The sequence below is a fragment of the Hippichthys cyanospilos genome, chromosome 7 (assembly GCF_059441005.1).
Source record: "Hippichthys cyanospilos isolate Australia breed blue-spotted pipefish chromosome 7, RoL_Hcya_1.0, whole genome shotgun sequence".
In the NCBI taxonomy this organism is placed as follows: domain Eukaryota; kingdom Metazoa; phylum Chordata; class Actinopteri; order Syngnathiformes; family Syngnathidae; genus Hippichthys; species Hippichthys cyanospilos.
In genome coordinates, this window is record NC_142375.1 from 11,035,807 (window position 1) to 11,050,341 (window position 14,535).

The 14,535-nt window shown below is 40.7% G+C and overlaps 2 protein-coding genes across 2 annotated transcripts; one reads left to right on the forward strand and one right to left on the reverse strand.

The window, feature by feature from the left end:
* Positions 1–111: 111 nt before the first annotated feature.
* f8a (coagulation factor VIII associated) lies at positions 112–7,251 on the forward strand. The gene is made up of 12 exons (XM_088419611.1): positions 112–229; positions 464–510; positions 639–711; positions 1,254–1,413; positions 1,497–1,565; positions 1,640–1,760; positions 2,054–2,146; positions 4,297–4,361; positions 5,539–5,620; positions 5,755–5,801; positions 6,123–6,178; positions 6,285–7,251. Exons 1-12 carry the CDS (start codon positions 162–164, stop codon positions 6,364–6,366), a joined length of 963 nt encoding a protein of 320 aa, XP_088275737.1. The 5' UTR covers positions 112–161; the 3' UTR covers positions 6,367–7,251.
* emp1a (epithelial membrane protein 1a) lies at positions 6,897–11,731 on the reverse strand. Its single transcript, XM_088419612.1, has 5 exons — positions 11,604–11,731; positions 10,763–10,846; positions 10,108–10,207; positions 9,718–9,858; positions 6,897–8,220 (listed from the first exon to the last, which is right to left on the reverse strand). The coding sequence occupies exons 2-5, from the start codon at positions 10,835–10,837 to the stop codon at positions 8,063–8,065; spliced, it is 474 nt and encodes a 157-aa protein (XP_088275738.1). The 5' UTR covers positions 10,838–10,846; positions 11,604–11,731; the 3' UTR covers positions 6,897–8,062.
* Positions 11,732–14,535: the final 2,804 nt, after the last annotated feature.

A 14,535-nucleotide genomic window follows, 5' to 3' on the forward strand; every position in this document is an offset into this window, starting at 1 on the left:
GGGTCACCTAGAAAAAGTAAAACCAAGGAACTCACTTCATACCAATTGGTGGCGCTAACGCAACATTAGGCCGGTAAGAACAAACTAACAGAAGAAGAAATAGAAGCCAATCACAACACTCTTATCAGCTGCTAGTCTTTCGTGTTGTTTTTGCGTTTACTATGGTGAGCATGGCTGCTGAAGGTGACTTTTTGGCGAGGTATCGCGCGGTATCGAATAAGCTTAAAAAGTAAGTGTTGACGGAATTAGTTGTAAGGGAAACAATAAGTACATTGAAAGGGTTCCATGTTATATTGCTTTTTAATCAAGCTAGTCTGTGGTTGCTCGTGCCCCTTGATTGTCAATTTGGATGTACAGTACCGTATGTTTTTGATTGGGCCCCTGCTCATTTTTCCTTCGTCTCACAGATATTATGTTCCACGTTTTGCTTGGAAGTGTCTGACATTGTTTATGCTCGTTGCAGACGTTTTCTTCGGAAGCCAAACGTCGCGGAGGCAAGTGAGCAATTTGGTAAGTTGTCGTTCAAGTAATGAGCAAATCCAGGAGGAGTCAACGTGCACAGCGCTCCAGTTTAAGCTTCTTCCTTGACCAGTTTATTCTTAACTCACACCCAGCATTTTTATTCTTCTTTTTTTCAGGCCAGTTAGCGAAGGAGCTAAAGCAGCAAGACTGTCTGCAATATGCCGCTTTCTGCAACCTGGCCATGGCCCGGTAAGACTATTTATTTCCAAATATATTATTTTGTTGAGGTTTATCATTTTCGAAACAATTTGGAAGTGATCCGCACCTACTAGTTCCAAATGGACAAACTGAAGTGGAGAATATGCACATATCTTCTGCCGGGTTCTGGATTTTGACTGTAAACCCCCAGACCACAGATTATCATCACAAATTACTGTTTCTAATTTGCTTTCTACCTCACTGGGCCTCATTAGAATGTGCAGATGTACCTGACTGTTGTTGCTTATAAGTGTTTATTTAAAAGGCTGAACCAATTTTGAAACATTTTAACATTACTTACAGTGCTCATAAAGTGAGGCAAGCAGACCCTGTGACAACTTTTTCCCCTGAACTATTAACACTCACAACAATAAAACAAGAACATACTGAAAATATCAATAAATATTGCACTTTTGTAAACCCATAATTTATATTCTATTCTTTATTAACATTCTTTGTTTAATATGATTATTAATAAATGCATTATCTATTCTATTCTAAATATTGCCATGTTTTGATTGTGTTTCCTGCAGGTGTGAGCAGACTTTGTTCAACGCTCCTGGAGAAGCTCTTGCACTAACTGATGCTGCGCGACTTTTTCTTTCCTCTGAGAAGGAGAATCGCTCTCTGCAGGCACCAGGCTTTGACGAGCACCTACAGGCTGCGCTCAACTGCTACAGTTTTGCCATCAAGGTGCACGAATAACCTCTTTATAGCTTAAAATTAGTCCATTGTGCCAGGTAAGTGACTGTCAGATAATGCTGTTGTTTTTACAGGTGTATGTTGAAATGAACCAGCCTGTGATGGCAGCCAGTCTGTGTCTAGAACTTGGCAATGCACTCAAAGTAAGATGTCGTGTTTGTGTGCTACATTGTGATGGTGATGTACTATATCTGATCTGAGGCTTCATCTTCACTAGGAGATGAACCGACCAGGAGAAGCAATTGTTCATTACCAGAGGGCCGCAGAGCTGCAGACACAGATGCCAGTGGAAGCTCTTCTGTCGATGGGAGAAATGGCTTCATGTAAAATTCTCACACGTGAGTTTGTTGTCACTCCTCTTAGCCGCAAAAAAGGAGATGCTAAGAGTTAGCATCTCTGTTTATGTCGAAGATGTGCAAGGTTAGATCACTTTTTTCCACACTAAAGTTGCACAAATATTCTGCCTGCTTCTTGCAATGAGTCAAACCACGAAATGATCCTACTCTCCGGTACCCTAAGAAGTGCTTTAACAAAGGAGCGGATAGGTAGCCTTACAGTACATCTGATTGAATGATTAATTTTGTGGCTTATATATGATTTCTGGGTGCATTTTTTTGTTTTTTTTTTGTAGGTGACTATGATGGCGCCTTGTCAGTGTTTACAGAAATGCAGCTCATGTGCCAGGAGAGAGGACTGCAACTCCCAGGCACCAGCACCCCAATTGGTGAGACAATTGCATTTCATGGACTTTGACGACATAAAACCAGGTTTACAGAAGAGTGCCAAATTTCTAATTCCTACTGAAGGTCGTAAAACATCCATTTGTAAATGTATCTAAAATATACCATTGTTCCGTTCATAAATAGGCACCACTTGATAACTTCACCCCAAACAGATGGACAGCTCGTAAAATGCCCAAAAATGTTTATCCAACAAAAAGTGCACGCACCGCAAGTAACAGCAAAAACAAAAATTCTAAGTACAACTTAAAAGTTAAAAAAAAAAGAGAGAGAGAAAGGAGGAGAATTGTCTATGCTAGGAATACACACCAAAGTGAGGGCAACGGAGCCAACGGGAGAACGGCTATGAAGTTAAAACCAAAATTCAGCAATTAGAGAAAAAACTCGGAGAACACAGGCTGGACACTCAGAATAGCACGACTGGTGTCATAGAGTCATCCGGCGCCCTTCTCCTCTTCTGGCCACGCTTACGAAGCCGCTTGATGATCAATGAGAAGCTGATGTGCGGCGGGTGTTTCCGGTGGTTCTCTCAACTTTTATAGACAAGAGAGACAATTAGGCAGCGACATGACAACTATTATATTACTGAACACAAATTCCCATGTAAACACGTAGTACCATAATTCCCCAAATATGAGACTTACCTGTTTATGAGACGCGCCCTTAATTTGGGGTCAAATTTTGGTATTTTCTATGTTGCTGTGTATAAGACACAGCAACACTTTGGCAACTATGTAAATCTATAGCAAGCAGAATAAATCTCATCTTCCTAAACTAACTTGTGTTCTCGTCCATAAATGATATAGTTGTTGTACATAACGGTAAGTGTATTTCAGATTCCCCACATTGTGAGAGGTCAGTGAACGAAGCGGCCGTCTAACGTGCTCCAAGCAGTTGTTTTCCATGTTTCTTGCGAGACGGCTGGAATTCATTTTACCGTAATTACCAAAAGTTTATGATTTCTGTATATGCCAAAAGACCGCAATTAATAAATGAGTCAAATGGAATAAAGTTCCGTGTTCTCTAACTCGAGCACTCGGCTGCATACCTTGGCACTCTTAATTGAATCAGCTGGATACAACAAATCTTTTACCTGATCCCAACCATTTTAATAATGTGAACAAGGATGGACTCGGGTGGTGGTTCAACCTGCCTGCTAGCTTCTTTTATTGAAAATGATGCTATAACAACCTCAGCTAACAGCTGCTGTTTGCTGCACTTGCTGCTAACAGCCACCAATGTCCGCCCTCTAGCTCACCCCATTACGGTAATTGGAAGTAAGAATACGGCCGATTTATTTAAAAAAAAAAAAGAAAAAGCACATTTGTGTGTTAACTTTGCTTATGTGACTGATCAATCTTTCTCAAGTGGTGTCAAATTAAAAGACAATTTTATTTTTAATGTTTCCGCTTTTAGGACGCACACATACTTTTGGCCTTATTTTTGCGGGAAAAAAGTTTGTCTTATATTTTGGGGAATTACGGTGTTTTAGACGTTTGGTACATTCACACTCAGGCTTCCTGTGGTAGGGCATGGGAGGTCATTAGGCAGCACAACTGTGCTGTCCACTGGTCCGGCAAACTGCTCAGCTTATCTGCCCTGGCTGTCCCCTGTTTTTTTTTAATGCATTATATTCCAACCAGAGGAAACTAGGCCATGATTTTTGGCCGCCCTGTCTTCCTTTGGCCCATCTTGGCAAACCCTCGCTGTTTTAATAGTACCACATACATCTACTGTACTGTATGTGCATCTTTAGCTAAACTGGGTGTTTCAGATCATGGGGCAGGCCGAGGATCTGTGCCGGCTGTGCCGCCACATCCCCGCCAGCCACTTCCATTTTAATGCACAACACCACACCACACATTTACACAGTGCAGGCATAATGGTTGCTAATTGATGACCTGGTAATCATAGTACTGTAATGGATGTGTACTCACAAGGTCCATGGCACATGCCATGACACACTGATAGCACTGCCAAGCTGACGACCGCCGTCCATGTTTTAACTCGCATGTCCTGTCTTGTCCCATCCTGTTTTATTGGTTAACTCTTGCACCCTTTCATCACAGTAAGTATCTTGAAGTTTTGACACTGTGATTTTTTTTAAATATTTTTGTCGACCTTTATCTTACAGGTGCCTTTCTAGACATTGTGGCAAGATGTGAGATCTCTAGAGTACTGTTGCTGATGCTGCTTGAGGTACAACCCGAGTTTTGTATACATGTGCTATGTGCAAGTCAGCTAGCAGTGCTTCAAAACAGTATAATGATAAATGTTAGGACAGAGCTCAAAGCTGCTTTTTAACTGCGTGGTTCCAAGCAGATACAGGTACGGTAAATTCTTAGTTTAATCAGATTTATATTGTTTTTGTGCACTGTTTTCCTTTCCAGCACACTCGTACAGTAGTACTGTCAATGTATTGTACTTTGATATATTTGCTGTCATGAACTTGTGTGTGAATGCAAGCCTTTGTAAAGCTCTGAACTACTGCATACGGTATGAAATGTGCTATATAATTCCACTCCATTTGCCATATTTAATCTCCATTTAAATTTAAACTCAATGGCTTCTAAATTGGAAACATCACAGAGATCTTTGTTAACCACACTGCTAGATTTTAGTGATTAAAAAAAAAAGTGTAGGAAATGAGTCTTCAACATATTGAAAAATCTAGCTGACTCTCCAGTCACAAAAGCTGAGGTGTTGTCTCTGAAAAAGTATCCTTCTTGAATTACGACTATCAATCAAATAACTTTGTGAAAACAAATTTCACTTGACTTTAGCATGGACTTTATTGGCGTCTTGTGGAGATATACATGTCATTATTGCCCTAACGACAAGAATTATCTTCAGACTTTACATGGCAGTCAAGGATAAACTTCCATTTGCCTTGGAAATATAATTTTGCATTTAAGCGTAAGCGACACAAAGAAAGCTATGCTTCTATGCCGTCGTCCGTTTCGCATTAAACAAGCATAAATACCCTACTCCACATCACAAAATTGTTGCCAAAACAAACAACTCGTCTACTTTGATGATGTTTAGGTAACCCGGCCAACAGTCAGAGTGTATCTGCCAGGGTAGGGATACGTTGTCATTTACAAGGCTGTCATTCAGATGTATGAGAATTAAACTGAAAGTGAAAATGTAGTTCGGTAGATGTTTTTGCACAGAAGCTTTGTTGCGATGCGCTACATGAATACCTGCCAAAAATTCAATGGCACACAGCCATCAAAATGCAAAACGCAGGAATCAACTACCTGCACATTCAGAATCAATCCCCCAGCATAACACTGGTTATGTGATACTCCCCTCTGTATCCCATAATGCAAATGATTCTATTTTGTGGTTTAAATCGGACTGCTTTTCTGTGCAGCCTCCACCTCAGAAGCTGCTACCTGAACATGCACAAACACTGGAGAGATACGCATGGGAGTCCTTTGACCCACACAGCCAAGGTGGATATGCTTTCGTTTTACTATCAAATCGATTAAAATCCTTTTCATTCTTCTCTGTTATTGAGAAGTCAGTGACTTGCTACAGTTATCAGTTATTTGAAGTCCAATGAGTCAGTGTTTGCGTTCTCTTTCAGTGACCTTCCTCCCCGAGAATGTTTTCCTCCTCCTGCAGTCGGTGGTGGTGAGTTTCATCAGCTGCATACTTTTGCACTTGACAGGATTTCCTGGTCTTCTCCTCTGGGCCTTTTGTAAAGCAGCGAAAAATGTGCTGGGATTGGCCCCGCTTTTCTAATGGCGCTTCTTTTTCCCGTTTTAAGCTGCCGCATTTGTACGCGTTTCCGCAAAGGCCCGATAATAGTACTGTCGTTTGACGAAGTCATAACAAAAAGAGAAATCCGTAGTGAAATATCCACTGACTTTATGAACAAGCAGAGAGTCACATGCCATGTCAAGGCTATCTGAATTTATTTGTGCAGCGTATAAAAGCCAATGTGTTTCACAGATGGCGTGCCAGGAGAAAGACACAGAGTCCCTGAAGTCTCTTCAGACTGAGCTGTGGTAAGGATTCCAAACTGTTACGTCTCAAAACGAACAGCTTGTTGCTTCTCATGGCCGGTTTTATGTTTTACATTTTACAGTGTTATATTTCTGATTTCCACCTCAGGCCACTGCTAACCGCCGAGCAGAACCACCTCCTCCACCTAGTGGTTCAGGAGCGAATCACACCGTCTGGCCAAGGCATTTAGTAGCGTCCTGTTCTCATCCGCTTCCTCTGGGAACGATAGCTAACATCATGGAAACATTCCTGCTTGTGACTGGGTCTGTTGTAAGACCTCAAACGCTTGCACTGAGACAAATACAAAATGTAAAACCTTAAAAGAAACATGTGGCATGATGTTAACGGTGTTATTTCATGCTTTTTACCCAGAACAGGAACTTCCATCCATTTTCTATAGCGCTAGTCCTCAGTCGAGGGTGAGCTGGAGCTTATCCTGGCTGAATTTGGGTGTCACCCGCCAGGCTACATATATACAAGCAACCGTTCATACTCGCATTCACACCTTTTGACAATTTTAGTGAATGTAACATGTATGTTTGTGGAAGGTGGGATGGCGCCAGAGTAAACGTCTGTAAGCGCCGGTAGAGCATGCAAAGGCAGAGTGAAGATTTGAACCCCAAACCTTACTGTGAGGCCGGTAAAATAGTACTTACTCGTTGCTATTTAGCCTGTCATTTCATAAGTGTTAATTCTGACTTAATGAATGAAGCTTGGAGATATGTTTGTTACTAGTTGTTTTATTGATTATAGTATATGGCTTCACTCCAATGTAATTACAAACCTTCGATGCATAGTTTAGAAATATGATCAAACAAACACTGTCGTCCTCCATACCTAGTTCACATGTACAAATTGATGTACTTTTTTTTAAGATAGCAGCCAACTACAAACAAAATGTAAAACATGGTTTGAAAAGAAAAGAAAAAACAAAATGTAAAACATGGTTTGAAAAGAAAAACATTACAAAATGTTACAAAAATATAATGGTTACAATGTACATGGATAAAACAAAGATGCACTATACTTCAATCGTAAAATAAAGATAACTAAGTAAAACTACTTGGATTTTCAATGAAGGCTTGTTTCATTGTTCAAGTACTGCAACAGGGAAGTTATGTTGCTAAAATGATGTAACATTACACGTGTCCTTTCTTGCAGTGGTTGCTGGACGCCTCAGTTCAAATCAGGGGGCTCAGCATGTAAGACTCCTAATCGACACCCCGCTTCCCAAATAGTTTTAACTGAGGGCTTCATAAAAAAAAAAAAAAAAAGCCATCAGTGTGAGGCTTAAGGCACACAGATGCTACATTCCCGATGCACTGTAAATGTATGAAGCCATGTATGGCTGTTATTTGGGGTTAGCTTAGCATAAAGGCTACATTATTCAAAGGTAACAAAATCCACATAAAAGTTCTTCTAAAATTCCTTTTGTGTAAACTATTAAAAAATGTCTATCTCCCACTTCTCCCATATTTTTTGCTAGACTAACTAGCAGCAAGCTAGTAGGGTCACGGTTGACATATGCCTAACTTGCCACTGAATGTCAAAAGTAGTGTTCATACATCATAGTAACTTGCTACTGTAACTAATTTGACATTTTTTTTGCTGTAATTATGCAATGATCTCATGCAAATTTAAACATTTTACTCCCACAAAGTCAGTATTATCAAATCAATTGGCGGAGGGAAAATCGGTCCAATAAAATGAGTCTAGATTAGAGTTAGGCCTGTAATATTTTTTAAATGGCTTTTTAAGTGATTGAGCAATATACATGTTTTTTACTCCCAACAACAAATAATTGTTAAAAATGTGGAGGATACTTCTTGAATGTCCCAATTAAAAAACTGAACGTGATCTTAGATCCTAGGCTCCTCTCTTTCCACTCACTCGCTCTTTTTCCGCAGGACGAGATAGGTGATGGCTAAGAGCAGTGTGAGGACAAACGAGATCCAGGCCAGGATGTAGGAGTGTCCGTATGCGCCGTTTTCTTCAGTATGGAACTCGGCGGTGTAGATTGAGGCGGCTATCATTATACACAGACCTGTGTGCGAGAAGTGAACACTCAAGACAATTTCTACTCAAAACCTGTAACTCCATTATTACAATTTCCTCATGTAGTGGGTGTTCAATTAACTACAGAGAATACTGGGACTTTGTGATACAAAACATAGCATTTTGGCTCACTCTTTATCAGTAGAAATGTTTTCTCAATCCGTAATTATTTCTAGATACATGTTGGAGGAAAATGTAAAGCGTTTACTACAGATGACCTCATCTGAATACATCGGCACGTTGTCTTCAGCTTTACAGATGCCATCCCAGCTCTACGGGCGGTGTATATTGGAGTAATATGTGGTGGGTTTTGTCACAGTAGAGGCAATTACGGTCACCTAGTGGCACTTATTTTTTTAAATTTCCCTACGATACACACCGCATGATTCCCTTGTGCATGGCAGCAGAGGTCACAAATTGAGGAAATTATGGTATTTTAATCAAAATCGGGAGCGGCCGTAATATATTAGAGTGCTTGTCAAATTTCAAAAGAGATGAAAGCATTTAATGTATTCAATATGTCTGTCACCTACTGAGAAGCCAATATGAATCAGACTGTGAAATCTATTTTTAATAGATATGACAATGAGTGTTACAAATATTTAGAGCAGAAAATCATGACCCATCAAGAGGATTCGCATGACTCATTTTTCTGTTGGCTTAAAGAGAGTCCAATGAGTGAGTGAAACGCCCTCAGGCAATTGTAGCAACAGATACACTTCAAATCTAATGTAGCCTTTTTCAAAATAATGGCATTTCAGTCAAACTCATGTCCTAAAACCAGCAAATAGTTGAAGGCTACTTGTAAGCCTACTAATTATTTAATTTTAAAATAACCAAAGCTATTTAGTTCCCTCTATTGTTAGAACTGAACATGACCCTAGTTAGCATGAAGCAAGTAGTTGAAGTTAGCTTATGGAAATATGTCTTTATTTTTCTCAAGATACTGCACTTTGAGATAATCTGGCGCCAAGAATTGAACGTGGGACTTGTACGCAATTCAAGTCGATGGTCCGACCATGTTTGACACTTTTTGTTCATTTTCGTACAATATATAATTTCTGTCTCGATATTTAACTCACTGATTCCTGAAATGTGCACAATTTGTTACTTGTCCGTGTTACATTTATTCTCAGTCGGTGGTTTTTGTGCATGACATTCCGTTAGTCTTGTGGAGTTGAACCCCGGCAGATTCTTGAGACTAGAGAACACACAATCTTTGTCTTAATTGTGTCATGCAGAACAAATAACTGCTGTGATTGAACTCTGCCTCTGGCTCCCATGCGACACTCATTCAGTAATCAATCCCACCCCATTGTTATTGATTTGCAAAAATCCTCCCTTCTTTCTCAGTAAGGGTGTATGTGAATATACGCTTAATCAGACAATTAGCCCATGCATTCTACAAACATTTAAGCACATCATCTAATAAAGGGGAATAGAAAAGTTCCTTCAACTTATAAAAAGACAGGCCGTTCTTACTCACAGGCGAGCAACTGTAAAACGCCCGTGAAGGTGAAGCGCTGGCCTTTGGGCAGGGTGAAGAGCTGAGCCACAAAGACAAACAGGGCCAGGATAGCGAAAATGCATGCCAGCACTGAGGTCGCCTGGACTGCCTGAAGGTACTCTGCAGCATTAACAGTGAAGCAATGAGGGGAGAAAAAAAAAAAGACAACTGCAATCTGTACACAGCTTATTCTACATCAACACAATTCCAAACTAAAATTTGCTACCTGGATGCGATTAGATGTTATGTGCAATTGACATCTGCACACTGGCAATATACTGACTTGAGTCAATATCTGCTACCATATCTTAATGCAGTGGTACACAAAGCAGCAATCTTTCAGGTGGACAAATTCAATATAGTGTTTACCTTCTGGGTAGTCTTTCAGATTAGTGTAATGCCAGGCTGAGTTGACCAGCTCCCATGTTCCCCACAAGTCAGTTGACAGTGCTTCAGTGGTCCACCAGGCCTGCAGAGACACAGGTACAAGTACATGTAATTTTATTATGCCATGACATGTATTGATTTCACAGAGATTTGTTTACACTCTTTTAATATTGATTTATATTGCCTGCCTGTATGCATTTTTAATGGTCTGTTGGATCACTAGAGCAATGTATTACTGATCAAATACAAGAGCTGAACATTTTTTCTCAAGTATCTTTGGTTACCTTATTATTCATTTACGTCGGGAGATACACACCTCTACCATTTCTTGATTTAAATAAAAATGAAATACATAATTTGTAACCTTTTGATAGCATTTAACATTTCTGAGTGTATCATGTAACAAAGCCTCTGTTGGGTCACCCCAACCCACCCCCATTACCCCTGCCCCACTACTTTCATAGATCTCGTTATAGTTACAAGAATTAATAAATAATTACATGTTGATCTCTCTTGGATTAAAACACTAATACCATGTATTGACTGGTCAATGTATGCACGCGCATACACACTTGGAACGTGTCATAATTTGCATGTGAAACGTGAATAAATACTAAAAGAAAATCCTACAACTTACATTATCGATGGTTGCAACAAGGAGCAGTATAATGGTGGTGAGATGCACAACAACGATTCCAGCCAGCATCAACATCGTGACCCTCTGCATGGGAAAAGAAACACTGTAACACAGATTTGAAGGAACTGCGGGTGTGCGCGCAGAGCGTTTACAGTATTTTAAGTCAACCCCTCCTTACAGAAAGCCCCTCACAGCTGTCCCAGATAAAACACCGCGAATGGGAGCTGACAGACAGAGGGCCCCCCAAAAAACGCCCCCAAAAGCCTCGCAGACAGATGCCTGCCCCCCCCCCCCCCCCCCCCCCCCACACACACACACACACCCTCCCCCGCGCCGACGTCTAACCTTTTCACACATTTATTGTTACACATCGCAGGAAGAGTCAACAAAAACTGTTTGTTGTGCTTCCCAAGTATTTGAATTCAGGGTTTGTAAAGCCTTTTCCGTCGAAGAGAAAGGCGCATTTGTTGCGACCTTGTCAGGACTTTCCCAAATTACACACGCAGGCCCTCTACTGTACAATGCCGTCAACAACTTTGAAAAGAGCGCGAGAACACGACGCTTGGTCGTTACAGTCATTATAATAATGATAATCAACCCGGGTTTCAGCGCGCGGATCTCATCATTTAAAGCGGTTACCGTTCGGCATTGAATGATTTCCGATGCGCGCCTTTTACGCTCGTAACTTTCCAACCCTTCCCAGCTACTTTGAAAGTTTGGGCTACGCCATGGATCTCTCTTTCCTGAACTTAGAATAAACATAAACCCATGAAAAAAAAAATCGTGCATTTCATTAAGTTGAACGTGATAAGGAGGGAGAATGCAATCGAGAAAGAATTACCTGAAAGCGCTCAAACGCACAGCCCGGGAGTTATTTGGAAAATGTGAAAGGCAGTAGAAGACCCACCCAGCTCTAACTTGGACGCACACACATCGGCCTGTTTTCCCTCTCTTCCCCTTGTGCAAGCCCCACCCAGAAAGTTTCACATTTTTTTTTCTTCTCAATGAAATGTCCACTCACACACACCAAAAGCTACTCTGCATGCACTGCAGTCTACACAAAGTCTACGCAACAACTAGTTTTCAAACGTCTGTTCCTTCAGCCTTGTTTGGACAAAATGCTTTTTTTTTTTTTTCAAATAAGGACCAACATTGCATGCTTTTTTCTGCATGATTATGAGATGCTGTACGTTTCCGTGTATTTCTAGGTTAATCAACATAGTAATTGCATACTACTCAGAATTTTGAATGAATTGATTGAATCTGAAATGCCACAGAAAAAAAAGACAAATGAAGCGTTGTAATCCCCGGATACCATACAAATATGTGCCCCAGGGGTATGGAAACTCATACTGTAGATATGCAGTTGCCTAACAGCAAATCCTGTTGCACCTTCATTCATAATAAAGCACACTAACTCCAATGTCTACTACTGTGATGTGACATCTGACGATGGTGGTAGGTGCTTCCAAAGTCACCGCTTGACAGCCCAGGCCTACCTGCTACTTTTTGTTTGTTTGCTTTTACCATGATGGACTTTTCATGAGTCATGAAGAATGAATGCGCTATTGGCATGTACAGTAAGTGCATGCAGCGTGGAGCACAAGGGCTGGAAGTCTACAGTCTGATACTGATTCAAATCAATTATAAAAAAGCTTGGAATTGATTATCCAGAGACTGCCAGGCAATGCACTCTCACTGATTTCTCACTGATGGACTGGCAGCAACATACTCTCACTCAGCCACAATTTCATATATACTGTATACGTATATATTTTGGAGAGATAGTTCCCTAATGTTTCTGTAATCACCCCAAATACTGTGCATATCCAGCATGCTGTGTCGTTTCATTTTTCTCAGCCCAGGTTTTGATGCAGAATGACCTAACAGTATGTAATTAAAACAAAAAGTAACTAAATTGCCACGAAACAATGTACTCTGAAGCTTTTTGCTGTATTAGTAAATATCTGTTCACTGCTGTCATCATCTGTTCTCAGTTACTACCTTCACTGATATATTTGCGTTTCGAGTCGATGTTTATTCTTCAAATATGCGGTTAACATTAAATAACTTGCTGCACAGTATCAAGGCGTGGAAGATTACTGCATCAATGTGAAAATGGCAGATACACACAAAATGTTCTTATTTGTCCGACTGGCTAGTGGGGTGCCCAAAAAATTTGGCCACCCCTGGACACCACATTGCTCCGTCCCTGCTTTTATTCAACAACAGAAGCATTGTTCCTCTTCATTGAGAATTTGGTAACTGCAATCTGTTGGACAGCAGGACTTTATCGGTTCCTTTGAATGTGTCCCCAGTATAGCAGCAGTCATTTTCAGGGTAGCTCTCTTGTGGCAAAACTAAGTCGATTTAGAATGATATACATATATTATTTCTGAGAACACGATTTAATCTGAGGTCCAGATTTACAGGAGGGAGAGGAACTGGGGAACCTCGCTGAATAACTCCAGCACACAAAAATCCAGTTGACAGCAAATTGCAGCAGTGAGTGAAAGCGGAGAGCATCACCGTGGCAACCCTGAACAACCGTTAAGGCCTGTATAGACGCTGATGTTTACAAAATAAGAGTCTGGCACGGCTGACTTGATTTTAAGTCGTGTTTTTGTTCAAGCTAAGACTGCGATTGTCAGAGCTGGATCGTTGGCGGTTGTTTTAGTTGTGACTTAATACAGATGTACTGGATTTTTCAAATAATGCCATGTTTTTAGAGGCTCATCGCTAGTCTGCCAGCGAACATCCCCTAAAGCTTTTTACTACCTGTGTCGGATGAGAGAAAAGTTCAAGTGAGTGTGGGTCTTCTTATGACAAAAGCATGTTTTGAAAGAAGGCTTAGCTCATCTCTGCCCTCAGGCCTTTTAGGGGGTGGGTTGGTCCCACACGTGTGGCGGTGGTCCTCATCACAGGCCAACAATGGTGGCTTTATGTTGCTGGAGGTGGGATGAAGACCGATAACATAATAATGACTTCCTTTGCTCCTCTACTTGCCACACCTTCATTTGCGGACAGCACCTCTGACTTGGCAATATGATCGTTGCATCCCAATACATTCTGGATCACCAAAAAGTCGAAAAAGATCCGGTATTTATTCAAATTTAGATGGAGTAGATTACACGACTAATTCCCTATTCCTGTTTGTTGTGCTGTGACTTTTTTCCATCATTGCAGCTGTTTTCATCTTGATGTGTTTATTTGCTTGTATCTTCTCTTTTTTTTAAGTTACTATTAATGCCGTTTTAGTGATTGCATTTTTTTTGCAGCGTCTTTATTTTGATGTGTTTGCTCTTTTTGTTGGCTGTAAATTTTCTTGCTTCATTTCTGTATAGCGTGCCGTAGGATGCCTTCATACGTGTCCCCAAGTTAATTTCACACATACCTATATTTAAGGGCACCAAATCCTGTTTGCTGATCAATATAAATAGTCTGAGGCAATCTGAAAGAATACAGTAGAGCAATATCTGTACTCCCAGAGGAAACCAAAAATATTGTAAGGAGCAGGAGACTAATATTTTGATCTAGTCTGCGCTTTTGCTTTTAAGGCCTCGTATGGCGGCACATGGGTGCGAAGGTGACTAGCAAACTCTTCGGCGCCTCGCAGGCTCCTCTGCCGAATGTTGTGTAAAAGCATGTCCTTGAAAAGGCCAAAGTCAAGTAGACTTGAAAAGACATCCACTTACAGGGAAAAGCAATTAAAAACTATACAGACCCTCTCATCTGATAAATATTGCGTTTGTGGAATATGAATTGAGCAGCGA